Genomic DNA, 25,884 nt, shown 5'->3' with positions numbered 1-25,884 from the left:
TAGGTGAGCAGGGTCAGTTGCTGTCCCTGGGTTTTAGATTTCTACATGTGTAAAAGAAGAATATAATCATGCCTCATGGGGATGCTTACAGGAATTCATAGGTAATATGTGTTCAGAGCTTTGAGCTTGAGGAGTGCTATAATCATGAACCTTTACCCCACCTGTCCATACATACTGCCATTTCATTAAAAAGAGAAAGTGATAACTGCCATCTCAGTCTAAATAGGGAACATTACCATCCACCCTGATGGATGGATGCAGCCTGATCCCTACCTCTGCCTGAACTGGAACAGTCTCCATTTTCTGGGAATGATTCTCATAAAGGAACACAACATGCAGCAACCAATGCTCCATGCACCTTGGAGTGAGCAGGTGTCACACATATGTCACTAAAAGCATGTGTTACACTCCTGCATCATGGCTGTGGTGCCCTGATCCTCACCTTTACCTCTGGCTTCCTTCAAAAGTAGTGTTTTGAATCACTGATGTTGTTCAGCAGCATTTGTGTGGTAACCTGCAGCAACCTTCAATCTTACACTTTGACTGCTTACATGATGCTACAGCCAGTGGCACTGGATGATTATTTTACAATATTATCTCTAACCGATCTGAACATCAGCCCAAACAGTGCCACAGTCTAAGATTAAGATAAAAAAAGCAGAACAGCACTGACGTAAAGTGACTTTTGAAATCAGAGGAAAAACAAATATTAAGGGAAGAACAGTCTTTGCTGGGCCTATGAGACAGACAACTCCACCTAGTATCACTTCTCTGTCTCTATTTTGTACATTTTTATGAGTCCCAAAGCAGAAAAAAAAAAAAAGCACTGCATGATCCCTACCGCGAAGTGTCAAGGATATGAGTGAAAGACCACAGAGAACCTGACGCAGGCAGATGCACAGCAGCTCCCTGTGGATACAAAGGCCAGGAGCGTCCCAGGGCTGCTGTTCAAGACACACAGGATATCTGCCACCCATCTCATGCTCCCCTGCGACCACCAGGTTGGCCCTGCGGTGTGCCCTGTGGTGGCAGCCCATCAGCTGACACACGTTGTGTCTTTTTCCAGCATCAAGGATGAAACGGAGACTTTATTTGAGTTCCTTCCTTTAGAGGAGGTTGGGAAGGACCTAACATTCCCTTGTGTGGGATTAAACTCTTCTTGTCTTTCTTCACTTCATGGCACTGTGGGCGGATGATGCTTCCCGCTGATGCGCTGGCACCGGAGGAGGGATGGGGAGAAGTCGGGCGCAGGGCCGGCAGTCCCTTCGGGAGCGCACGGTCCCTCGGCATCCCCTCCTGCGGCCCTTTCCAGCCCTCCCTCGGCAGCCCCTGCGCGCCCGTCTGTCCCCAGCCCTCGCCCCCAGGCGGGGCCCGGCGGCACCCGCCTGCCCCGGCCACCACCGGGCCTCCCGCTCCGCCTCTGCTGCCTCCCGGCCCGGAGTCCCGGGGCTCCCGCACGGCCCCCGGGCCCGGGCACCGGCACAGGCAGGACCCGAGCACAGCCCCACCACCCCCGGCCTCCTCTGCCGGCCCCGGCTCGGCTCCCCGCCCCTCCTTCCCTTCCCCGCTCCCTCCCCCGCCCGCCCACAGGCGCACGCACCGCACTCACACACTCACACACACAGGCACACACACCCCGAGCCGATGCAGCTTTAAAGGGGCAGCTGCAGCCCGGGGGCCGCCCCACGTGAGGCCGGTGCGCTCCCGCCGACCGCAGCCCGAGCGCGGAGCCGCGGCCGGAGCCGCCGGGGCTGGGCGGGCGGGCCGGCCGAGCGGAGCGGAGCGGAGCGGCTGCCAGCCCGCCTCACGCCAAGTTTGATCGATAACCCCCTCCCGGCCCGGGCGGAGCAGCCTCGGCGGCTTCGCTACCCACCATCTTTGGGGGAAGTCCCTGCGTTGGGGGGGGCTGCTGGAGACGGGGGAGAAAGGCAATCTCGCAGCCAATGAGCCCTGCTAGACTGGGGTGAAGACGAGAGCAGAGGGATTTGGGGAAGGAAAGGATAAAAAAAAAGAGACGAAAGGAGGGGGACCATCCTCCCCACCACCTCCGCCAGCATCGCCACCACCGTTGACACAGCTCCGAGTCTCCAGTTGCGCCCATGCCTGTGCCGCCAGTTTCGGTTTAGGGGCTGAACCGCAGGGGCTGAAGAAAATGGGGCAGAGCGCGCCCCGGACCCTCCTGCTGCTGCTGGCGGGGCTGCTGGGGGAGGCACTGGCGGGGTTCCCCAACACCATCAGTATAGGTAAGCGACCCGCGCCGTCCCCGCCAGCCGGGGGAAGTTGTGTGGAGGGGAGCGGGGGGCGAGCCCGGGCGCCGCGGGGAAGGAGCCAGCCCCGCTCCCCTTCCTTCCCCTTTCGGGGGGCGAGAGGCAGCGGCGGTGCCGGGGCTGCGCCGGCGGGCGGCTGCGAGGGGCGCCGGGCTGCCCGCACCCCTCCGAGCAGCGGGGATCGGGTCCGCGCTCTGCGGAACCCTGCCCTGGAGCCGCGCATCCCGTGGAGCGCATAATGTGAGAGAGGCGCGGCGTGAATCTGTAGCGACGTGCCCGAAAGCCGGGGCCGAGCGAGCCGTGAGGCTCAGGGCAGCGAGTGAAGCGGGGCTGTTCCCTGCCGTCTCTCGGAGCATCATTTCCTCGGCCGCGCTACCGCTCCAGCAGACCGTGAAACCGCACGTTTGCCACGCCGCACGCCACCGTGTCCCCGCACATAACTACAGTGGCGATATTTCGGTAGTCTGGGCAGGATTTAGGAGCCACGGTTCCCCAAGTTAGACTTTTAATTCTCTGTGTGAGCATCCGTGTAGAAGTGGCCTGGTTTTCAAGGTGCACCTGCAGCTCCAAGCGACTCTCATTGCTCTGGGGGCACCTGGATGTGGTGTGTGGCTTTAAAACCTGACTTTGGACTTGGAATAAGTGTTTCATGTAGGTCTGTCAGAGTTATGTGCTCAGGTTCAGGCTGCTCCTGTTCATTCTCTCCTGCAGTGTGCAGCAGGCAAATATAGCTTATTGCCATTGTTTCTTCTCAGAATTAATTCTGAAATACATTTTCCCATTTTTCCTTTTTTTTTTTCTCCTCGTCTAGGTGGACTTTTTATGAGGAACACTGTTCAGGAGCACAGTGCATTTCGATTTGCTGTGCAGCTATACAACACAAACCAAAATACCACAGAAAAGCCCTTCCATTTGAACTATCACGTAGATCACTTGGACTCTTCGAACAGTTTTTCAGTGACAAATGCTTGTAAGTAAATACCTGGTTTTTAAAAATATATTCATTTGTTATCTGTCCTGCATTCAGTTCCTTCCTGGTAGCCTAGAGTTCCTGGTCATACAATATAGTGCAACAAATGTGTGTAGTGACGGGAGGTTTCGTAGATTTGGAGGATTATATGGAATACCTTAGGAAAAGTTCTCTCACCACTTCATCCCCTTAGTTTTGTTTTTCAGGAAAACAACCATGTTGTTGATATAGCAGTGCTGTGTAGCTTCAATCAGTGAATTGCTGCTGAAGCAAGATCCCTCTTCTCTTGAGGCTACAACCTAGCTGTGTGAAAAGGCATAATTTGCAAATAACATACTATGCAGGGAAAAACCAGAAACAACTGTTTGGAAGTGACCTTGAGGGGAGAAGGCTAGAGGGGCTTACTTGCCTCATCTGCTTTGAAATAGTGAGTTGTTTTCTTGCAGTGAGAGTCCTGTGAAAAGCTGAGGAGACTGTAAACTGACACATACTGTTAGAGCTGAGGGGAGAGAAAATGGAATCAGAACATTTGGCGTAAGGAGAAATAGCTCTGCACAAGCCGTGCACGCCTAGAATTTGAGCTTTTATTAACAGAAGATGCAAAATAGAATTTTGAGTATTGCTAATGTGGCGTTAAAATGCAAAATCTCTTTCAGAAAGACTTGTGCGTGCTCTGCATTTTAAAAAGCCTTCCTTTACCAATAGTAGTTCCTGGATATTTGTTTTACTGATGTATCCAAATTTGATTCTATACAAATTTTATTGTAAATCTTTGAAAATGAAAGGAGTCCTCTTTCAAGGTAACTAATGCACTTTGCAATGTAGAGATACATGTCTGCACATGATCTAATGGATCACTGAATGCAATGTACTAACTTTTCATTATGAACAGGTTTCCTTTCACAGTTTGCAGGTTTATACTCACAGTATAAAATGGTCAAAGAGGAAGACTGTAGTGAAATAATGAAGTACTGGAGTACAGAAGACTAGTAATTTTTGCTTTAAAACAATTCTATATTTTGAATAACTTATTTATTTTTTTATTTGCAGGAGATAGGATAATTCTTACATTCCTGTCCCACTGTATATTCTGAGAAAGTTGATGGTTAAAAAATATACAGTCAGGAAATATTTGGACAAATTTTGGATTGATATTCTAATATATCCCCCATGTGACTGCTTCTTGGTAGTGCAGTGTTACGCTCTCCAAAGCACTTTGAAGTAGGACCTTTTAAAGTTTTGCAGGGGAGTTAATTTTGTAATATACAATAAAAATATTTGGAAAAGTTGGAAAAGATGGTAAATAAAAGCGTGTCTGTACTTTACATCTTATTTTACTAATCCTATAGAGTCTCAACAGCTCTTACAACAAACATCAGACTATTAATCCTTAATCAGTGTAATCCCTTCAAGAGGCTGTATCTCAAACACAGTTTCCTAAATATCAATTATATGGATTTAAGCTAAATATGTTGAACTGCGTGGACGATTAATTATTAATTGGTTTTAAAAAGTTGTTACCAGTGCTTCTCCCACCAACAGAAGTGACCCACTTGTTTATGGGCAGTCAGTATATTTAGTCAGAGTTCTACTCATCTCACATCTAATGATTTTTGTCAATTCTTAATAAAAGCTGTGGCAATTTTAGTAAACTGGAATGGTTTTCTGTAGTACAGGGTTCCATGTTCCAACACCCCTATTACCAGTATAGTAAAACTGGAAAAACTTAAATCTCTGGAGAAACCGTTGACCAAAGAATATGTACCTACAGTAACCTATTTAAAAGCAGAAGCTGTGAAAAAGAAACAGACAAAAGAAAACAAAAAGGTGACCTTGTCTGTGTCAACTGTCAACCAACTCATAATACTGTTGATAAGAAAAGGATACGGTGAGTCCAAGTCACCAGTCATAGGATTCAGTAGCTCAAAAATATTAAAAAAACCTATCAGAACAGTTGTTCTTTCGAATCAGGTACCAGTTATCTTTGAAAGTCAGAACACTTATGTGTATCAATGCATTAGGGTGAATTAGTAGCTCCTCACACTACCTGACCAAAATTCCAGCCTTTAATCATATCCTTTTTTCATGTGGGAGTGGCAGATGATTTCAGCCTGCTGCCATATCCATGAACAAATTCTTTCCACAACATTTTTACCTCACTTGGAGATAAGCATATATTGTCTCCAGTGCTGTCACACAGCCATTTGATCAATATTTGCAATTGGCAGGGTTCCATAGGAGAGAAACCTGCAGTGACTTTGCCTTCACTGGGGAGGGAGGCTGGGGCTGACTGTGGTGGGATAGGTACAGGAGCTGAGAGGAAATTGAAGAAAGAATCATGTTTAGCCTGAGCCTAGTGCCTGTACTAGTCAGTATCCATAAAATAATACTTTTAATTCTCTTTTGCATTGATTTGTGTGATAGTGACTGTAGTAAGCATTCCTGTGTGCAGGGATTGAGGGGGGCTCTGCTCAGAAAGACTTATGTTCTTACTGTGCAGCTGCACATCCTGCTTGATGCAATCTGGTGCATTCCAGAGGAGAAAAAAAACCTCTTCTGAAGTATTCTCATGAGCCTGAGAAAAATAACCCACCTCTGCTACGGCAGATTTGGCAGTATCCCAACCTGGGAACAAATTTGTTTAGAAGCAAAAGAAAATTCCTGCCCTAAGCCCCTCCCTCTCATTCCTTTTTTAGTTAAATGATGCATAATCTGATTTATGTACATGTATTCCCTGCTTCACTGCTAGCACCAAGCCTCTCTCTGTATATTTAATTTACACACATTCATACAGTATTTATCCACTCTCTATTTATCTGCCCACTTATTTATTTAGCTGTATGATATCTTAACAGAGAAGAAATGCAAACACAGATGAAAATTCAAGTGTATTTAAAGGTGATTGAAGTTTATCATTTGGCTCTAGGGAAATTATCACATTTCTTGAAATATGCAACTTTTTGCTGTCAGAAGAAAGAGAAAGCAAGCTAACTTGACCTATGAATGTATAAAATCAAAATCAGGTTATATTTTCTTTAAAAATGCTCATGTAGAGAGTGAACTAGCTTTTGCAGAATAATATGAATATAACAACTCAAATATATAAATTTGTCACTGAAGCAATAACTTCCATGCATTTCTCATAATCTGATGAAGGATGTGTGTGTTAATACTGAATTGTGAGTATAGTTCTGTAGATCACATTCCCTGGAAATAACCCACGTCTGTCATTCTGCTCTGCACTTGTAGTGCACTATACTAACACTGCTCCAGCCTCTGCAGTGTCAGCTCATTAGCACACAGATCTCATATTCCCTCTCTGCACTGTCATTGCAAAAAATTGCTGTTGTACACCTTTACAGCCAACAAATGTGCACTTGCCTTATGTACAATTTTCAAGAAATATTTAGAAAATTAAACTAAATCTTATGTCTTGCCTGCCTTGAATTTCTCAAAATCAAGCATTTTTTTAATGAAAAGCATAGTTTTCATTAAAATCTGTTGATCATGTAATGACAGTGGTGGGATGTGTGCAGGTGAAAAGGGGCTGTGATTGTAGAATCTAATTAATCTGCAGACAGATTCCATCTCTCAGCTAAACCTAACCTATCAGCTGCAAATTCTTGTCCCATTAATTTTTCTGTATTTTTTCTAAGCTTTTTGTATTTTACCACATACAGATGTGTAGTGGGTATTTTTTTTTATGAGCATTCATTTTTCAAGAGGAAAAAAAAGAGGGAAGATGCAAAGATATGCTAACCTTAGGTTGCTAAAATCCTGTAGGTGGTTGTATTGGCACTTTCTTGAAGGGTTCTGATTTCAGACTTATAAAAATTTACTTTAGTATCCTTGCAGTCTTTGTGTTTAATGTTAATATTCAACTTGGAAGATTGTAATGGGAAAAGTGCATGTTCATTGCTGTGAGAGTGTTGCAGAAATGATACCTAAGGCTAGCAGCAGTAGTTTTCCCAGTGTGGCTGTGCTGCTCCCTTTCCCAGGGCAGGTGTGGGTGTGCGCTCGAGCGCACGTGCACAGGCACACGTCTTCTTTAGGTGCTGTTCAGCATTTCTTTTTGCCAGTGGGCAGATAATTTGCTTCCCTTGCATCTGTGTGCTCTTTGGCCAGCTGGCAAAGGACACTGATGCTGCAAGTGGTCAGGTCCCTTCTGCCAAAAGCATGAGCATGTGTTGCTGAAAGCATTGCCAAGTTTGGGCCGTGTTCTGGTGGTTTTGTGGGAGCAGCGAGCACGGGGGAGATGCCTGAACTTTTCCAATATGGAATATGCTCTGGTTTCTCCAGTGTTCTGTGCTAAAACACAGGAAATGTGCTTTCTACACAAATCTATTCATTACAGACCACTGAAAATACCTTTTTTGCTGCAAAATGTGCTCAAGTATCGTGTATAACTGCTGTTTGACCAAGGAAAGCAGCTTCAGTTTAGGGGTCAAAGCTTTTGCATTATTGGTTCTAGGTTGAAGCATGAAAGCTGTATCCCAGCTTACATTTGTTTCCACTTCATGGCAGAGCAGATGATTTGTCATTAAACTTAATGTGATCTCAGTGTTAGCAGGAGGAACCATGCCACTTTCAAACTGTTTTATTATTTCTTAAATTAATTTCAGAATAAGCTTACTCTCTCTCCTCTGCTGCATACACAACATTGATGTACATTGCGTGTCTAGATGCGAGGGTTCCATTTAACTCTCACAGTAGAGATGGAAAAAATATCTTGCATGGATGGGCACTTTTTTGAGGACCTGAATTCGCCAAATGAATAGAGAGTAAAGCATGGTAAAGAGTTCCATTTACCTGTTTAGTTTTGGAAAGATTTTGTGCAGATGCAAGTATGAAATTACTCAGTTTTGGATGGAATAATTTGGACAGTTGTTTTGGATGACCCATGGGGTTCTTAGAATGGGTTGGAAAGCTACTACTTAACTACACCTTCCCATGAAATGTATAACACCTTCCTCTGGGAGGAAATGGAGATGCCATGATGGGAAACTAGCTTGTGACAGAAGCTTTTAACAACAAAAAAAAGCCCCACAGTTTTGTTGAAGGCTGATTTGGGAGCTTGTCCAAGAGCTGCAGAAAACAGTGGATTTCTTTCCTCTGGGTTCACTGTGTTCAGTGTCTGGGAGGTGGGAGGCCATCCTACTGCCAGTGTAGGACTGTTATGCAAGAAGGTGTGAAATGAGAGAGCTGATGTGTTTTCAGTCCTTCTTTATTGTCACAAACTATCAATTTAACATTTTCCATTTAAAGTACATACTTTGTCATGACCAGTTTTAGAATGCTAATTTTGATTTAGTTCGGCATCCTTAAAATGTTTTAGAATATGTTATTTTTGAAACAGCAACAGTGTGTTTTCCTAGTTCATTTCAAACCAAACCAACCCATATAAATGAAAACCTGTGTTCATTTATTGTGGGAAGCTTGTTATGTGAGTTGGTATTGGACATTTAAGTCACAACCTGAGAGCAGTACTTTCTATACTGCTGGAGAGCAGAGATCACTGGAAGGCCACAACCTCTTTTCTAAGGAAACTCATAAGGCAGCCTAAAAGCTCTGTGCCTATTGTCAGGAGGTTTGCTTTATGAAGGCTTGTACTGCCACTGAAACAGCACGGTGATCTAAACCCAAGAACTTAGAAATTATTGGTCTAGATTAAATCACTTTTTGTGAAGCAATTTCCAAGTTTCACCCATGGAGATTTTTTTCTTCTAAATATGTATGCATTATCTTTCCTGTCAGAGCTAGAGGCTTCTCTCTGTTGTATCATATATTATTGTTGATCTTCAGAATGTCAGATGCCTTTGAAACTTCAAATTTGAAATCATCTTTGAGTTTTTATGTGCAATCATCTGATGGAGACTCCAGAGCAGGCACTCCTGTTCTGCTGTCTGTAGTCATTGCAGCTGGATTAATAACTACCATGCAGCCTCACAGTGCACACTTCAGCCTCACTCTCTTGGCAAGTTTGGAGATATTTCTACATCACCAGATACAGAATGCAGGGTTCATTCTATTAGTGCACAGCAAGGTGTGAAATATTCAAAGGCAGTGAGTGCCCTTTCAGATGATCTCACAAAGATGTTAGTGGTGAAACTCTTGGATATGCACAGAGGGAGAGAGAAGCAGGTGATAGAGTTTCTGTGTAAGGAGAAAGAGTGAATGTAGGAATGAGTTACGTCAGTGAATCCACTAAGCAGTCTTACCTGCATATCTTTGCCATTGTGTCTGAGGCTCTGGATCTGTTTTATCATCTTAACTGTTTCTAAAATAGCACGTGGCAATGTGCAGCCCTGACACAAGCACCACACAGGAGGCACAGAAGCCCTTATTGCATGAGGTTCAATCTGCAGAGGCACAGTGCTGTGGGTAACTTGCCCAGGCACTTGTAGAAGGGTGAATTGCTCTCTTGGAATGGATAATAACCCAGGTGAGAACTCTTCTGCTGGGATGTAGCAACCTATCTGGTCACTTGATGTAATTATTTTGCCAGACTGTTTGGATGTTTCAGATATGCTAAAAGTTTTTTTGCTTGGTTTATTTCAAGTGCAATTTAAATGTTTGCTTTCAGTCCACTTATAACTTAAGAGAATGGCTTTGAATGCTTGGTCCTGCCCCTGTTTTGGGCTGATGTTTGCTGGAGTTTATTCAAATGTAATGTTTGAAATTCTGGTCAAGAATTTAAAAAAGATGCAGGGCTATAGGCACTTCAATAACTTGAGACTTTCTTAGTAAATGGACTGTCTTTAAAATTATATGCAGCTGTCTGGGTAAGAGATAGCTAGTGTCTGATGGTATGTAGTCTGTGCATAGTCACTCATTTTGTGTATACTTCATTATTTTCACACGTCTTTCTCCTGGGCTGATGTATGTAATGGTGCTTGCTGATTTCACCATTGGTAGTTTTGCCATGTGCAAACATCAAGCATTTGGGCCTGGCCTGTCTGGTAATGGGACTGAACTTGGGAAATGGTGGAATCCTCTGGTGGCTCGTAGAATGATCTGGAGTAAGTTGATTTGTCCTTTTGGTAGCACAGTTTTGCTATCTTTTATACAAGGGTAGTAAAATTTACCTCTGTCTTCCAGGTACTGCAAGGCTATTTCTAATAAAAACTTGGAGAGCTTAGGCTAAAAGCTCCTTCTTCAATTTATTGGTCACTTCTTCCACGTCCTAAAAAAGACAAACCCAAAACCAAAGAAACAGCCAAAAAAAAAAAAATTCCCCACCAAAATCCAGCCTACTTTTGATCCTACTGAAAGATGAATTAAAATTGGCAATTACAGATGTGCTGTCCTTGCTGTAAAATGTTCATTCCCATGGATGGACCTGGGAGAACATGTGTTGCAGCTGTACAGTAATCCAATCTATCACTTGGCTAAGGAGGAATTTTCAGCTCTTTACCTGAAGTAAGCAAAGCTGTTGGAGAGAAAAGAAATTTAATACTGGAAAGACTTTTTGTCTCCTATGCCCTTTGGGTCATTATAATAGGTTTGATCCATACTACTGCAGCACAGCATATGCCCAGTTCTTGCCTACCTGACCCCACACTGACTGTTTATTTGAGTGATGGGAGAAGGACCTGTCTTTACTAGAAGTGCTGCTGTTTCTTGATTTCTCCCAGTGAGGTGTGTAAAACGTGCTGTAATCAGTATCTCACAGCTGCTAGCTTTTCCAAGAGATGTGCAGCCGTGTGTTTCAGGGGTTGCTGCCTCCCGTGATTACCCTGTCTCATTTTCATTCCAGAGATCTCAGTCTGATATAGGTGCTGCAGCCCACTTACTGAACATGGATCAGGTCTTGTGGATCACAGGGTTGCTGCATCATGACACACATCTTGATTTGTCTTTGTGCTCTGCTGTGCATGCTAAATTCCCTAAAACTTTTTGATGGTTGTCATTGTTGTAATTCATTTTTTTCTGCTGTGGGGGATCTGCATGGGGGAAGATGGCTTGGGGAGAAGTGGTAATGGGTAAGTTTTTCAGGTGGTGAACTTTTTGTAGTCTTTCTACAGGAGAGAATGGTGAAACACTGATTTTTATCAGTTACTGAGGTTTTGTCTTTTTAGACTTTACCACTTGTGTCACCAAATTTGAATTCTAATGAAGTCTGCTGTTCAGAAAACTCAAGTTCATCCATTCTTTTTTTTCCAGCAGTTAGATGAGAGCTAATTAGTGTCTATTGATTTGCAAAGGACTGACCCCAACTCTAACCCTGGATTGAATCAAAACTGTTAGGGGGATTCTAAATTGTCTTGCAAGTTTAATGTACTCACCCATCTTTCTCTGAAGTGTTTGTGCAGTGGTCAAATAGCATCTTCAGAGTGGCTTCACTACTGTTGTGGAATATGAGAAAAGCATTTGGACCTAAGGAAATGCTGAATGAGCAAACATTCTGCGTAATACCTTCTATCCAACTCTGAATTTATTTTTTAAAACATTGCTTTTTGTGCTTATTTGCTTATGACTTCTTGATGAATAGAAAACAGGCCTAAAGAGAAAAAAGGTGATGATCATAATGTGCCAGCTAATCCTATTTCTTTTCCTATTTCAGCCATGTCAGCAGAGTGATTCTCATGACTAATGATAGTTTTTATATATTTATATTGAATGCCTTGGCCAGCTCAGACCTACTTCCTCCAGAGAACCATTATCCCACTGTTCTGTGCATCCCAGAAACTAATTGTATATCCCAGAATATCATGATGGGAAATGATGGGAGCTATGTGACTTGCTGATCTTTTGTTTCAGATGTAGTTCCAAAAAGGTTTCAAAGATTTAGATTGGGATCAACCAGAAAATGAGAGAATTAAAAATAAAAGCTTTTTTTGAATAGTTTCATATCTAAAAAAAAAAAAAGAAAATTACTCAGATTCAGTTGAAGTCAAATGATTTGTTTTGGAGATTATGATTTCTGTTTTGTGCTTTTTTTTTTTTTCCTGGTTGAAACAATTTGGTGATGCTTATCCAAGTTAGCAAGATGTTTCTGCAGGCATGAATCTGCCTTTTTCACTGCAAAAGCACCTGTTCTGTCCAATTTTTATAGCAGCATATAGATTACAGATGCAAATTTGAAATTGTGTGTGATTTTGGACAAATTCCTACTTTTTTTTTTCAGGGTATATAGTTCAAACTGCTTGTGATGGGTTTTATGGATAGACAACTTTTGTCAGTCAAAGTGTGTATAGCATGTATTTCCAAACTATCTACAGGAAATTTATTTTATTACCTGGAGAGGCAGTGAGATAAGCCCAAAATTGATCAAAATGAGACCAGTTAACCCTCCTGAAGTTTTCCACTACTCCAGTTTGGCACTCCAGGTGCAGAAGCTGCTTTAAAGCATGGAACAGTGTAGCTTTACTACATGCAGAGGGTAGTAAATGTTGTAAAGGTTTCTACAACATGTCCTGTTTCAAAGATGTGATTTCCTATGCATCAGATGTCCTTTACTGATGGTTACTTTGTTCTAGATAACACAAAAAGAAATTGCAAGTGGTGATACTTAGTTATGCCTATCTGCAATGGCCACTGGGACCTAATGTTTAGTGCTTCATTGTTCTACCCAAAAAGAAAAAAAAAAAAAAAAGCCTCTGTATTCCATTAGAATAAATAGGAGCAGTCAAGATACATGATGGGGTCATGTATCTGTGATTTACCCCAGAGTAGATTTGGAGTAGCTCTGTGAAGTCAGTAAAGGTTAAAAGCTGAGTGATCCCCCCTGGGGTGTTCTTGGCTCTGAGTGGGGAACATGGGTCCAGGACAGCCAATGGATTCTTCAGGGGAAATCCTGAAATCTTAATCAGTAGCACACCTTTCCTCCAGGGCTGTGCAGGTTGTCCAGACTCTTGACTTCAGCCTCTAACTGAATACATCCCTGTGTTGCATTGCATGTTATTTCCTTCTGGAACTTTGGGAAATTTAGCAAAATGATCACGTTCAGCAGTAATAAGTGTCCCTTTATAAATGATGCTGGGTATCTCACAAGTATCTGTAATAGACTGTGTAGAGCAGAATCTGCCAAGGAAAGATTTCGTTTTTCAATTGAAACAAAATAGTGTAAATCAAATAGCCTCCAGCAGAAAGTGCTGACCCTGCTTTTAGCAGAAGTCACTTATACTGTGTCTACTTTCAGATTTCCTTTTTCTCCCCCCTTTCCCAACTACAGGTGTATTTTTTTTTGCAGCTGTGAAGCTTTCACTACTTTTCTCTGCATCAGTTTATATATTTTGCAATTTAATGAATAGAGGCTGTGTGACATTAAAGACCATAGACTCTCCTGTGAAATTTAACTCCTTGTGTCTCTTATATACTTGCATGAATAGTGACAGTCTTGACTGAAAAACATTGCACCTTTTTCTGAGTTATTCTAGAGATAATTCAAGAGCAAGTCTCTGGTAGAACAGGGTCTTTTGACAGAAGCATAAAGTTAACATTTTAATTTATTTTCAAGTGTAAAAACACACTGTTGTTTTTCATAAATAGGGAACCTATTGTGGGTAGTGGTGCTGCTACCTCCTGCATCCTGGTCAGGTTCCAGCTTGGATCAGCATCAACATAAATCAGTTATCCTCCTGGAAGCTTTATTTAGATAAATTATCTGCACTTCCTGTCTTAAATTCTTATTGTGTTGCTCTGCAGTGCTAGCCCCTGTTTCACATAAGGTGCATTTGAGATTTGAGGCAATCTTTGCATACGCTGGAGGATACAATTTGATATTAAAGTATATTTTCCTTGCAGGCTTTTCTGAAAAACTTCTGTGCTTCCTTAGTGCTGCCTGGAGATTCTCTGTGTTAATAAGAATTGTTTTGTTAATTGATTCCAGAATCTGCTCCTCTGGAATAGTGTGCCTTAATCAGGATCTCCACATGAATTTTAAAATGGCATATTTCTGGACAAAATTCTACTTTCTACTATGTTGTCTCTAAAACTGATTATATCAGCCCAGACTATTTCTTGTATATGCTGGGTTGATTTCAGTTTACAATATTCTCTATAGGGGGATTAAAATCAAAATTAACTGTGTTTTCAAGAAGCCTGGGTGAAGCTGTGTATGAAATATGAACCATCTCAGTTTCTCAGAAATTCAGCTCTGTAACTGAATGTGCACAGAGTACACTTGAAAAAGTGTCTGAAAACTCCAAAGACAGGAAACCTTCTTCTGCAAAATGGGTGTGTGACAAAAGTAGTTTGACAGTCTCCCCTGCTATCCTGCCTGCCTCATTCCTGGATGAAAGAAGCTGTGGAAGTGTAGAGCATTAAGATCAAACCTCCTGGATAATCAGGACTGTGACTTTGTTCTGCATGACAGAGAAGGGCCTGCAGTTCCTGCTGCTGCCTGCCTTTTCCACTGAGCCTGCCAGCAGAAGGATCAATTAGTGCCAACTGCAGGAGTGCAGCTCCCTTACAAAGACCTGTGTCCACTTAGGACTGTTCATTTAGAATTTCAGGTTAATAACAGTGCATGCTGCTACCTCATCATTTACCTGAAACTGAGAGACTATTTTATCAGTTTAGCCATCCTCCAACCTAGTTTGGGTGATTTTTTGCAACTGTGTCCAACTTTAAATCACCAGGCGAAGTGGATCATGTTGTGCTGTGATGATTACAGTTACAGTGTGTAGAGATTTATTGGCAATATAGAATAAAAAGTAGTAACTTTAAAATATTGATGATCAAAGCAATAAAGATGTGCGGCTTGATAAATTTACCCATTCTTAAAAGCTGGCTTTTCTTTATTAATGTCCTGCAGACAATTTACTTTAACAATAAAATCAAGACTTTCGTTTTAAAACAGCCACAGCCTGCCTCATTTCTCAGAGGTACAGAGGTGGTGAGGCTCCCCTGTTTGTCCACTGGTAAGTCACTGTTCTCTTTTCAGGGAGTTTGGTGCCATTAATCTTTTTGCTTTTGGTGGTTATGCAGAAAATCCCACTGCAATGTTGGCTTAGTGTGGCTGGGCATGCTGATTGTCATTAAACTAGCAATAAGCTTGTAAATTGGATAATGCTACAAGTTGAAGATTATTTTAATTGCCAGGATATAAATTTTCCAAGCAACAGGCTTTAAGACTGTGAAAAGAGATTTTGGATGTAGATGGAACAGTGTGACTTTTGAAGCTTGGTGCAGCAGCAGTTTGATTACCTGGGTTCACACAGATGTGCTGTTCCTTCCTGCTCAGACAGTATTCAGAGGGCTTGGCCACTTCTGCAGAGCTCATCTGATGGAGTTTCTTTGGAACATTACACTCCATGTGAAGGAGCTGAGGTGATGGCCTTGGCTCCCATTCATGATATCTGCAGAAAATAATTGCTGCAGTCTGGTGGTGTATTGAGCTCTCTGCAGTGGTGGCTCATGGCACCACAAATCCTGCCTGGAAGCCAAGGAGTGCCAGCCTCTAGGTCCTTGGGAGAACTGATCTTCCTCTGTTTTCCCTAGAGCACACACCAGGCATCTTGTAATTCTGAAAGTAAAAGGGGATAGAAAACCTAGTAAGGATTTCTGATTGGGTAGGAGATTTTCCTGCAGGAGCAGGAGATATGTGCCTGAGCCCAGGGCTGGTGACCCACCAAGGTGCAGAGTCACATGCTAGGCAGCAGTGGTGTTGCAGTACTTGCCCACAGCCCTGCAGGGTTGCCAGGGAGAGATTCACTACAACCACAGCAACTGGATCTTTTTCACTTGAGCGCTTTGGAAGCTTTCTCTGGGATCTGTACTCTGCAGGGATGTGGTTTTTCCCTTTAGTCAGCTGTCTTTATTCCTTCTTCTCTGTTCTCTGTTCTTGCTTTGCTTTTATAGATAGGAACATAACTGTATTTTAAAAGAGCTATTTCCCTTCCCAGAGACAGGGAACAGGACTGTGAATGGCACCTTCTGTTCCCTGTCTGCCTGGGTTCACCTCGCACCCATCAGCCTTGCCATTAGTCTCACTCACATGGAGCTGTTTGGTTTGTTTTGCTCTCAATAACTCTTTTGAGAATGGGCAGATTTCACACTGAAGTAGTTAAAAACCCCAGACGCTTGCTCATGTTTCCTTTTAAGTGACATTAGTGTAAGTCACTACCCAGGCTGGGTTTGCTCAGATCACTGGAGCTTTCTGTGAATCCAGTTTGACTTTTGAGGTATTTACAGTCCTTGAGATTGTGTGAGTTTCCTGCAAATTTGGAACTGCTGAAGCACTGGAGGGATCATACAGCTTTCAGTGGAGTCTGTATGTAAATACAGTAACTGTGTGAGTGAAAAACCAACAGTAAAATTCATCAGCATTTCTTTAGTTTCTTGAAGGCTGCCATGCTTTCTGCTCTGAGACTTCTGCAGCTCCCAGTGATGAACCTCCTGAAACAAATGACTGAGATTAGTATTATTTATAGATAACCACAGAGATCATTCATCCTTCTCAAGCTGTTTATTTTTGGGCAGCCCAGTGAAACTGATGAAATTGCCAGTTGTCTGAAATGCTGCTGCCAGTTGTTTGAATGAACGGTATTGATTATAGTTACAGGACTATTCATCTCATACTGGCACGCATACAATACATGGATTATAAAAATGTTGTCTCTGTTGACAGCTGGGTTATGAAATGATACACTGAATTATATGTCCTTGCAGGCAGTGTCTGCATTGACTTTTCCTACCCTAACTCAAAAGTATTAAAAGTTACTTGAAGGAATAGAGAATGGAGCATCAGACTCTGAAAATATTTAAAAACCTTTGTTAGAAATAACCAGTTGACGAGTTTATGTTGAAATGAGGTGACACCGCAAAACTCCAATGAGTACTAATTCGTTTAAGCAATCTTTTGCTTTGGAGGTGAAGAAAATTCATTTTATTAAAAGAGTAAAGGACTTCTTGGAAGTTGTAGATAGAAAAGAGACTATTTAAATGTGCTCTTTTACCACAGTTTTGTTTAAAAGTCAAAGAAAACCTTGAGACAAGCCCTGTTTGCAAGACATATAGTAGTAGTCTTCTGGCTTCAGAGCAAATACCTTCATATTTCTCTTTTTTTTTTATTAAAAAAAAAATGCATTGATGCAGTGATTGTATTTGTCTAGAGTTACCCTCAAAAGTTTTCCATTCTTCATTCTGTCGCTTACTCAGTGGTGTGTATCCCAGTTGCCTGGGTTGTTCCATCACAATGTCTTTTGCTGTGGCATTGCTGGAGACAAGGTCAGCAGATGGCCTGTTGGCTGTGGAGCAAGCTGTTCTTCTAACTCAAATGAGTTAGAACCCCAAAACTTGAAATAAAAGCCCTCTTACATGTGAGAAAGTGTTCTCTCATTAATATGTTGTGGTCTATTTGAAGGACTCGTTTTGAAAAGGTGTGATCATTAAATAATTATTAGATAGATTTTTAAATACTGTGCTTGAAAATTTCCATTGTCTTACTCTGTAGCCATGAATGACTGTAAATAGATTTAAATGCTCAGAGCATTTTTATTTTAGTTTTACTCATTCTTACTTGTTTATATCTGAAGCAACACCACTGCCTCCAGCTGCTGTTCTGAGAGCAGACTTTCCCTATATTTACCTGAACTAGTTGGTCCAATGAACATAACTTCAATAGTACACAGTGGTGACAGAAGTAACTGTGGAATGCTAGGATCTGTATTAAAATGTGTTTGCAAATGTAGCCAATTTATTAAATAATTGCATTTAAAGTTTCATTAAAAACATATTGCATTTAAAGTTTCATTAAATACCTAAGTCAAAATCACTCCAGCTGGAGTAGATTGACTTCTGCCTCATGGAAACAGATCTATGCCACTATGGTTTTTAAAATGATATTTAGCAGTTCTTTTTGACAGTACAGTGTTTATAGATTTGCTATGAATTTGTGGGTTGTTCGTTTGCCAAAGGGTCATATTCTTCCACAGCTCACATTACTTGTGATAGCTTTCAAGTAGAATATTTTTTACCATAATTCCAGGTTTTTTCACAGCATGAACTACCAATTACCCAAACAAGAAAATAATATGTTCTTTTGTTCTTTCTTTTCCTTCATAGTCTGGGATTTGTTCTTTAATCTGTAAAATTTGTAACCGAGAAAAAGCGTCATTTGAGTGTCTCTTGTCATTGGTTTTTCAGATCCTAGCAAGCCACTTTTTAATCTGTCAGCTTCTTTTTGCTTGCTTTTCCTTTGTCTCAGTCTCTGCAGTGAAGCTGTTCTAATACCACCACTTTAATTGATGATGTTTTATTCTTAAATTCTTTCTCCAAGAATTTAATCTCCTCTTATGAGACGGGATATGGTCAATCTCTGTATAAGTGGATGAGTTAGCAGAATAAATATCCTGTGTGTTCATGGGAAAATAGACACCCCCACGCCCACACTGTCAGCAGAGAGAGATGGATTCTGTTGATATTTGTGTGGTGCAGTGGGTGACAAGATACAGTAGCGAGGATAAAGCACTAACGACTGCACTTGGCAAAATGTAGTGGTCTCTTCAGCTGTGAATGGGTCTGCCTAATTGTTCCCCTGCTGAAACGATGCATCAGAGCAGCACAAGCTGAGCAGTTGTGATGGCTGAACTTGCTCCTGCTGCTCATGAACCAGACAGACTGTAAATGCAAACAGTAGGTGCTCCCCTTACCTCTAATTAAAGCATGGATGTGAGTTTGACTGTTCAGCTGCACCGTCAAGTTACTCACAAAGCCAGCTTGGGAGGTGATAAGCAGGTATTTTTGCCTTTCTGGCTTCCTCGGCAGAAAGGACAGCTTGGGGGAGAAGAATGGTGCAGTGATGAATCTCTCCGTTTTTCTTTTTCTTTTTTTTAGTTATAGAAAGCTGTGACATTTCTACAGTTAACTTTAGCATAAAGATGATTTCCTGTGAATCCTAAGGAAAGGTGTCCTTCCCTAAGCAGAATTATTCTTCTGTGGAGCTGCAGTATGACTGCTTCTGTCCTGCTTGAGTTTTAAGGATACACGATCAACTGTGGTAATAAAGATTACCTGTGATGGGTATCTGAGTTCTTGAGAAAAGAATGGCAGAGAAAGAAATAAGAAAGGGTGATAATGTCATTTGAGAAGTTGTTTGTATAGGGCTTCTAGCTAAAACCTTATTTAGTATTCTTCAGTGTTCTGTGCTCTTGTCCATAGGGGTGTTAACACCTTGTGGAGAACTTGATGTTGAAACTGAGCACCCTAATGTCCAAATTTGCCTTTCAAAAGTCTGCTCAGCTGTATAAAACAGCTGTGGGTATCTAATTCAGGCCCCAGCTTTGTTCTATGTGGTAGCAATATCCATTGCAAGAGGCAATCTGTGTAATCTCTGTTAGATGTCAGTTGGGGTGACTTGTGTTGTCTTTCAGAAGAATGAGAACATGTGGGCTTGCTTAGCTTAAATAACTGGTTATTTTTCAGATCTAAGTAAACACAAGCCCAAGTTCTTCATCTGAACCATCCTTCCAGAGTCATCCATTCAGGAAGCTTTTTCTGATCTTGGGCAGCAATTACATTTTTTAAGACAAAAAATCTGATTATGCTGTTTTAGAGGAAGAACCCTTCCTCTTGTGTTTGACAAGTCTTATTTTTAAGAACTCTTGGGTTTTATTTATATTTTTCTTTTGATGCAAACTTGGTTTTATTCTTTTTTGCTGCATTTGTGTCATGGATGAAATGTACATCTTCTGCTTGTGCAGACAGTATCTGCTGATATCAAGGACAAAGATTTTAAAATTATGTGTTACAGCAGCATCTTTTTGTAATAATACTGTGATCAGTACTGTTTCTTAATAAGCAACACCATATTATTGCTCCATTCCTGAGGAGTGTCTCACAAAGATGAGTTAAGTTTTCTGGAGTGAGATTAATTTGTCACTTGCTTCCCCCTAGTCTCCAAAACTGGTATTCAGAAATAAATATTTTAGGGGTAGAATTTAATTATCTTGCATTTCCCACATTGTTGGCTCTAATTAGCTGACTGTGCTTTGGATTCACGCCCTCATTTGGGAAATTTGAATGGACTCTGTAGATACAACAGTTTTAGAGACTTCAGAATGTCCCTTGTCAGAAGGCTACAGCTCTGTAGAGCATGATTAGTTTCACTTATTGTCTTCACCCAGCACATTTATTCTGCTTAGCTGAAGTAATGAAAATCCTGGAGACTGAATTTTTTTACATGTGTTTGAATCATCTTTTTGGTAAAAGAAAATATTTTTATATTATGTGACATTTCCATGGTTTGCTTTATTTGCAGTAATACTCTCCCTCTTATGTTTTTATTCAACATTAATTTTGTGATAGCAGGATATGTTTTACTTGAGAACAGGTTTGGGTGTTGGGAGAGAGCAAGAATAGGACCAAGTATGTGAAGGGAAACTGCAATTTGGAAAAGGATCTGCAGCCAGGAGTTAAATTGTACTTCTTTCTAAGATGTGAAATGGCTTGAGAATACTCACTTCTAGGGGACAACCTTGGTGTGTTTGCTAGTGCTGTCTAGAAAGATTTTCAATTACTGTATCATGGGTAGATTTTATGAAAGGGAAGGATTTTTTTCTAAAGAACAGAAATTAAGTAATTGTTTAGCCCATATATTCATGGCTACTAAATATCCTGCTACTGTCAATCTCTCTGTTCCTGTAGTACCTCAACAAAGTAAGAGGAAAGACTCAGTGTAGTTTTGTTTTGATTCCTCCAGACTGAAGAGGGGGCTCCTATCACCTGGCTACCACTGAATCCTTTTATGACCTGGTAACTTTGATGGAATGAAATATTACTATCAAACATAGATTAAAACAATAAAATCCCAAAGGTTCTGTGCTTAACAGACAAAGTAAATTTATGAATTATATATACTATGTGTAAAATCGTTTCCTGCTGTCTTTACTAATAGCACCAACATGGCAGTCAAGCAGAGGGGAAAAAAATCCACTTATTCTTTTTCTTTTTTCTTTCATTTTTTTTCATTGCTGACTTGTTACAGGATTGCATTATTATGTTTGTTAGTCCCAGCACTTTGTCTTTTTATTTATCTAATAACAAGAAAAGAGAAAGTACTGTATGTAAAAGTATACTGCTAAATCCATAAAAAAATTTTTAACAGTCCATGATTTTTCAATCCATGGAGTTCATAATTTAGTGTGTTTGATAGGGTTTCTGTAGGTCTCAGAACTTTTTGAAATACTGGAAAATACTGACAGTGCTTAACTAAAACTAGTGATAGCCTGTGCTTGCATTTCTGGCATGTTTTTGCAGACTTTTCATGGTTTAGTGGAAAACCATAAAGATCAGTAGCTTGCTATATGTCCATACAGTAAGTTCAGAACCATGATCCTAACCAGAAAGGGTGTTACAAGTGTATTATTCTAATGAGAAAGATTGGAAGCAAATCAGAATATGTTTAAATGTGTCACATTTACTTACAGCAGATCCAACAGTGAGTTTAGCCCCAGAGGCAAAGAACAGAATAATAGAGGGACTTGAATGCCTGCTTTTCTTTTATAGGTGATATCTATAGAACAGGAGGTAAGAAATATTGTCTGGGCTTCTTTGGGAAGCTTGGAAGAGCTGATGAATTCATCAATCCCTTTTATGCAGCTCTTCTAGAGGATTTAAATCTTCCTGTCTTCAACTTATTAAATTATTATGAGAAAGTCGTTCTATTGTTATCAAATTCATTTTTCTTATGCAAGTTTCTGTGCTATTTTTGTTATAGAAAGGTATTGTCTCACTGATAACATTGCCAATGGGAAGGAGGGCTTGGACTCGTGCAAATGGAAAATATGTGGAGAAAATCAGAGTACAAAAAAGTCTTCTCTGCCTATAGCTGGCATTTCTTAGAAAATGAGGTCTCTTAAGCTTCCTAGTATAGTCTGGAGAGATACTTTACTTAAGCCATTCATCTATCTGAAAAGCTTTACTACCTGAGTTCAACAAATAAATCTATTCAAGGCCTACAAAATTTTCAAGTCCAAAAGCAGTCTGTTGATGGGACACTTTAAAAAGCTTGACTCTGTCAGGGAGTTGGTTTGATAATCAGAGTAGGAAAATTCAGTAGCAGTAGCCTAACATGAGCTCCTACAATGCATCAGTTTAATCAAATACAAGGGCACATTATCATAGCCCTTTCTGTTGTCTGCTGCTTAGGCAGTATAGAATTACATGGGATGCATTAGTGTGTGATGCAGAGAAAGAGAGGTTTCCTGGTTTGGAACCTTTGTGATGAGCTGCTTTTTGCTGAATGATGTGAATGCTTCTCTTGACTATTACATGGGTTTTAACAGGAGACAAATATTTTAAATATACTTTGAAATTGGCAGTGGAATTTTCAGGTTAAAATTCAGAATCATTATTCTTTAAAAACTGGAAGATATTGTGAGTTACTTTATAAGAAATTAGTAAAGCAGAAATTTTGTAAGTTTTTATTTGGTAGGACATGGGTACATTTAAGTTAAAGTAAGGCATTATTTACAATCTCTAACTGTAGTCACATATCAGCTCCTGTTCTGTTGTGCATGGCAAGCTGATTTTTAAAAGCTTTTTTGAAAGGCAGCTGAAAAATTAATCGAGTTCATTGAGTTGATGAAATGGTTCCTCCCAGCCCTGTGTCCTGCTGAGAGGAAGGGCTGCCCAGCCTCCCAAGCCTGGTCATGGCATCCAGAGCTGGCAGAGACTCTCTCCAGTCTCATCTCTCTCTAAGATTCTTCCTGTCCTTAGCACAGTTTTATTCCATGGTTGACCTCCCAGAGCAGGTGGTGCTGCAAACAAGGGTAAGCAGCAGTGGGGGCAGGCCTCCAGGGTGGTGATGGTCCTCTGGAAAGAGCTCATCCTGCAGCTCACTGCAGAGCTTGAGGAATGGTACAGCCCTGTGGGAATTGCCTTAAGGCAGAGGAATATATTGCCATCTGTCATCCATAGTGCTGCAGTTGAGCTCTTTGGAAAATTGGATATCAGACCTACTGTCCTAAAGATGCACACTGCCCTTTTGAGACTGTTTCTCCCAACTCTGTACTGATTTGGGTGTGGCACAGTTGTATTTCAGACAGTGGTGAGACTCATCTGCTTATTCCTTGGCTGAAAAATTATCCCCTAAATGGGATAATTCCTAATGGTTTGTCAAAAACTGATTGAGAGGTGTGGTGTCTAACTGAGGGAAGTATCCACAGAGCATTACTAATTCATACTTTCTGCCATAAGGTTTAGTGTTCTTGTTCCCAAAACCAGAAAAGGTTTGGATAGTGTTGCAGCAATATTGTTGTTTCAAACTTCCCCCTGCTTCACTTTTCTCTCCCTCTAAGTTTACTCAGTAGTTTTGCAGGACACTTGGAATTTATTGGTGTATACAAGCAAATTATTAGCAGGTTTAGTGATTCTTGTAAGAAGCCAATGAGAATAATTTTTTTGATGCTTCTAATAAAGTGTCAGAATATTTTCAGAAGAAAGCTAATGTTTGCTAACCATATTTCCAGTAGGGAGGAACTGAAATGGCAATAATATAATCCAGATTTTTTAAAAAGTAACTGTGGTTCTACATCCATTTCTATTCATGCTGATGAGACCACAGACATGGTAAGATCACAGGAAGATTCACTGGCCTGCATGATGTTTGTGAATAAAAGAGTTCCTAACTCATAGGAGTGGAAGTTACAGGAGTCTTCTTATTTTCTGTTAACTCTCCTAGTAAGTGAGAGAGAGAGGAAGAGGGAAGGAAGGGCTGTACTTTGAAGGCATGGATTTGTAGGTGTTTTACTGCAAAGAGAGATTTTACTAAGTTTAGTAGAGAAGAGACCAAGGAAGTGTGGAATGTAATGGTGTAAATCAGATTAAATCACCTGACAGCCCCTCATACAGCCAGATTGTAATGCCTGGTGGAAGGGACCCACCAGAGTGAGCACCATGGTGATTTGACCCTCAGCTCTGATTCAGTGTCTTGGGCTGACACATGCTTCAGTCTGTGTCTGTCCATCAGAACACCCAAGCATGTTCTTGGTGCACACAGTTTTGGGATGTAGGACATTAAGACCTTCTGTGCATGTTGAGCAAGTAAAAAAGCTGTGGTTCTTCAGGTGGGTGTGTTCTAGAGAAAGCCAAGTGCTACACCACACTACCCCTGTCTCATGACACACCCAGTGTTCTGATGAGGACTTCTAGGATCTCTTGATCCTAGAACCAAGGGGCTGCTGGTCTGGCCTTGATATGAGGCAGTTAGCTCTTTTCTGTCAGTGAAGATGTGGGAAGAGCCCCACTTCTCTATCAGCATCACTCATACCCCTGCAGACCACAGTCTCACGCTGTTGCTGATGATTAATGAGATTGTTCTCTGCTTGTGAATGTAGCAGCATTTTGCGGAGCACAAAAAATGCATATGCACTGTGCTAACATTTCCCTGTGCTGGTGGCTGAGAGCAGACTTTAAACCAGTATTTAAAGCTATGACACTGTGTCCAAACCTCCTGAGATTAACAAATAATTCCAAACTAGGTCTGTCTCTCTTGGCCTCCCCTTCCCCCTCTGAAAGGGCACCAATCACTTAAGAATTAACATGTAGCAATGTGACTTTTCTTTTGCAATCAGGCTTTTGCTGTACCATTTCCATCAATTTTGGCTTCCACATTATTCAGCTGTGCACCAGACAACTCTTTTGTTATGTGCCAATTAACCCAGCTTGATAAATAGTGATTATGCATAATTCATAAAGAATAATATTCTTGTTGTTCCCTGTAAATAACGCACTGGCTTAGCTGAGTGTGTGAATTACTGTCAGATGTGATCATGAAGGTCCAGAAGGCCAATAGCAAGAAGAACTCGGGGCACTAAGGCAGATACAAATAATATCAACAAAAATAGATGGGAGGATGCTTTTGTAAGGGCAGCTGGGATGTTGATGTGGCATTTCTGTAGTTTGCACTTTCAGTGTGAATAGGTCTCTCAGTTCTAGTCCAGCTTTCACTGAATTCCATGTGAACTTCTCCAGTGGTACTGATGGGTGCTTTATTGGACCCCTAAGGAGCATCTTCAAATAATTTCCTTGGCTCCTGAAGGCAGTTTTCACAGCCATCCTGTTTCTGTTTCTGCATTAACTGATCTGAAACCTCTCAGACTGATAAGCTGAAGCAGTGGAACACAAGGGTGAGAATTGTATAGCTCCATGAGCTTTGAGTAGAACAGGAGAGGAGATACAGAAATGTGAAATCCAGTCCACTGGTCTAAGATGTACTTACAGTGGCAGTGCTTGCTGGAATCCCATTGCAGAGCCTCTAGGAAAGTGTGAGGGACTGTTGCTTTGGGTAAACTGGGCTGTCTGTCAGCCAGCACCATGCTCTGCAAACATAGAGCCAACTGGAAGCCCTCCAGAGCTGGAGGCTGCTTGCACAGCTGCTGTTCTGGCATTTGCATCCCCGTTCTCCTTGAACAACCTTAACTGTGACCTTCACCTCCTGGTGAATTTTACCCAGCTCAGTGTTTCAGGTGTGTCAGCCTCTTTGCCTCTTCTGTCTCATCCTCTGTAATGTATCCCCACAGGCCTATAAATGGCACCACCTCAGCAGACTCAGCTCATCTTTCATCACACTGCCAGAGCCTTGTTTTGATTTATTGCCTCTCACCACAGTGGCCCAGAATGAAGTCAACTTCTGAAATCACTTAGGGAAGGATCTGCTGAACAAGCATACATTTAATAATATGCCTCTGCCTTTTTACTTCC

At 41.5% G+C, this 25,884-nt stretch overlaps 1 protein-coding gene across 2 annotated transcripts in view; it reads left to right on the top strand.

Annotated features, from left to right (window-relative positions):
• The first annotated feature begins 1,644 nt into the window (after nucleotides 1–1,644).
• GRIA3 (glutamate ionotropic receptor AMPA type subunit 3) overlaps nucleotides 1,645–25,884 on the top strand; it is a 143,522-nt gene continuing 119,282 nt past the window's right edge. For both annotated transcript variants that reach the window (XM_056491537.1, XM_056491538.1), the window contains exons 1-2: nucleotides 1,645–2,243; nucleotides 3,079–3,237. In XM_056491537.1, coding sequence (XP_056347512.1) covers nucleotides 2,153–2,243; nucleotides 3,079–3,237 — 250 coding nt within the window. In that variant the 5' untranslated portion in view covers nucleotides 1,645–2,152. The remainder of the gene's footprint in view (nucleotides 2,244–3,078; nucleotides 3,238–25,884) is intronic.

This window comes from Oenanthe melanoleuca, chromosome 4A (assembly GCF_029582105.1).
Source record: "Oenanthe melanoleuca isolate GR-GAL-2019-014 chromosome 4A, OMel1.0, whole genome shotgun sequence".
Taxonomy (NCBI): Eukaryota; Metazoa; Chordata; class Aves; order Passeriformes; family Muscicapidae; genus Oenanthe; species Oenanthe melanoleuca.
The sequence above is the reverse complement of the archived record's forward strand: the minus strand, read 5'-3'. Positions and strand labels throughout refer to the sequence as shown.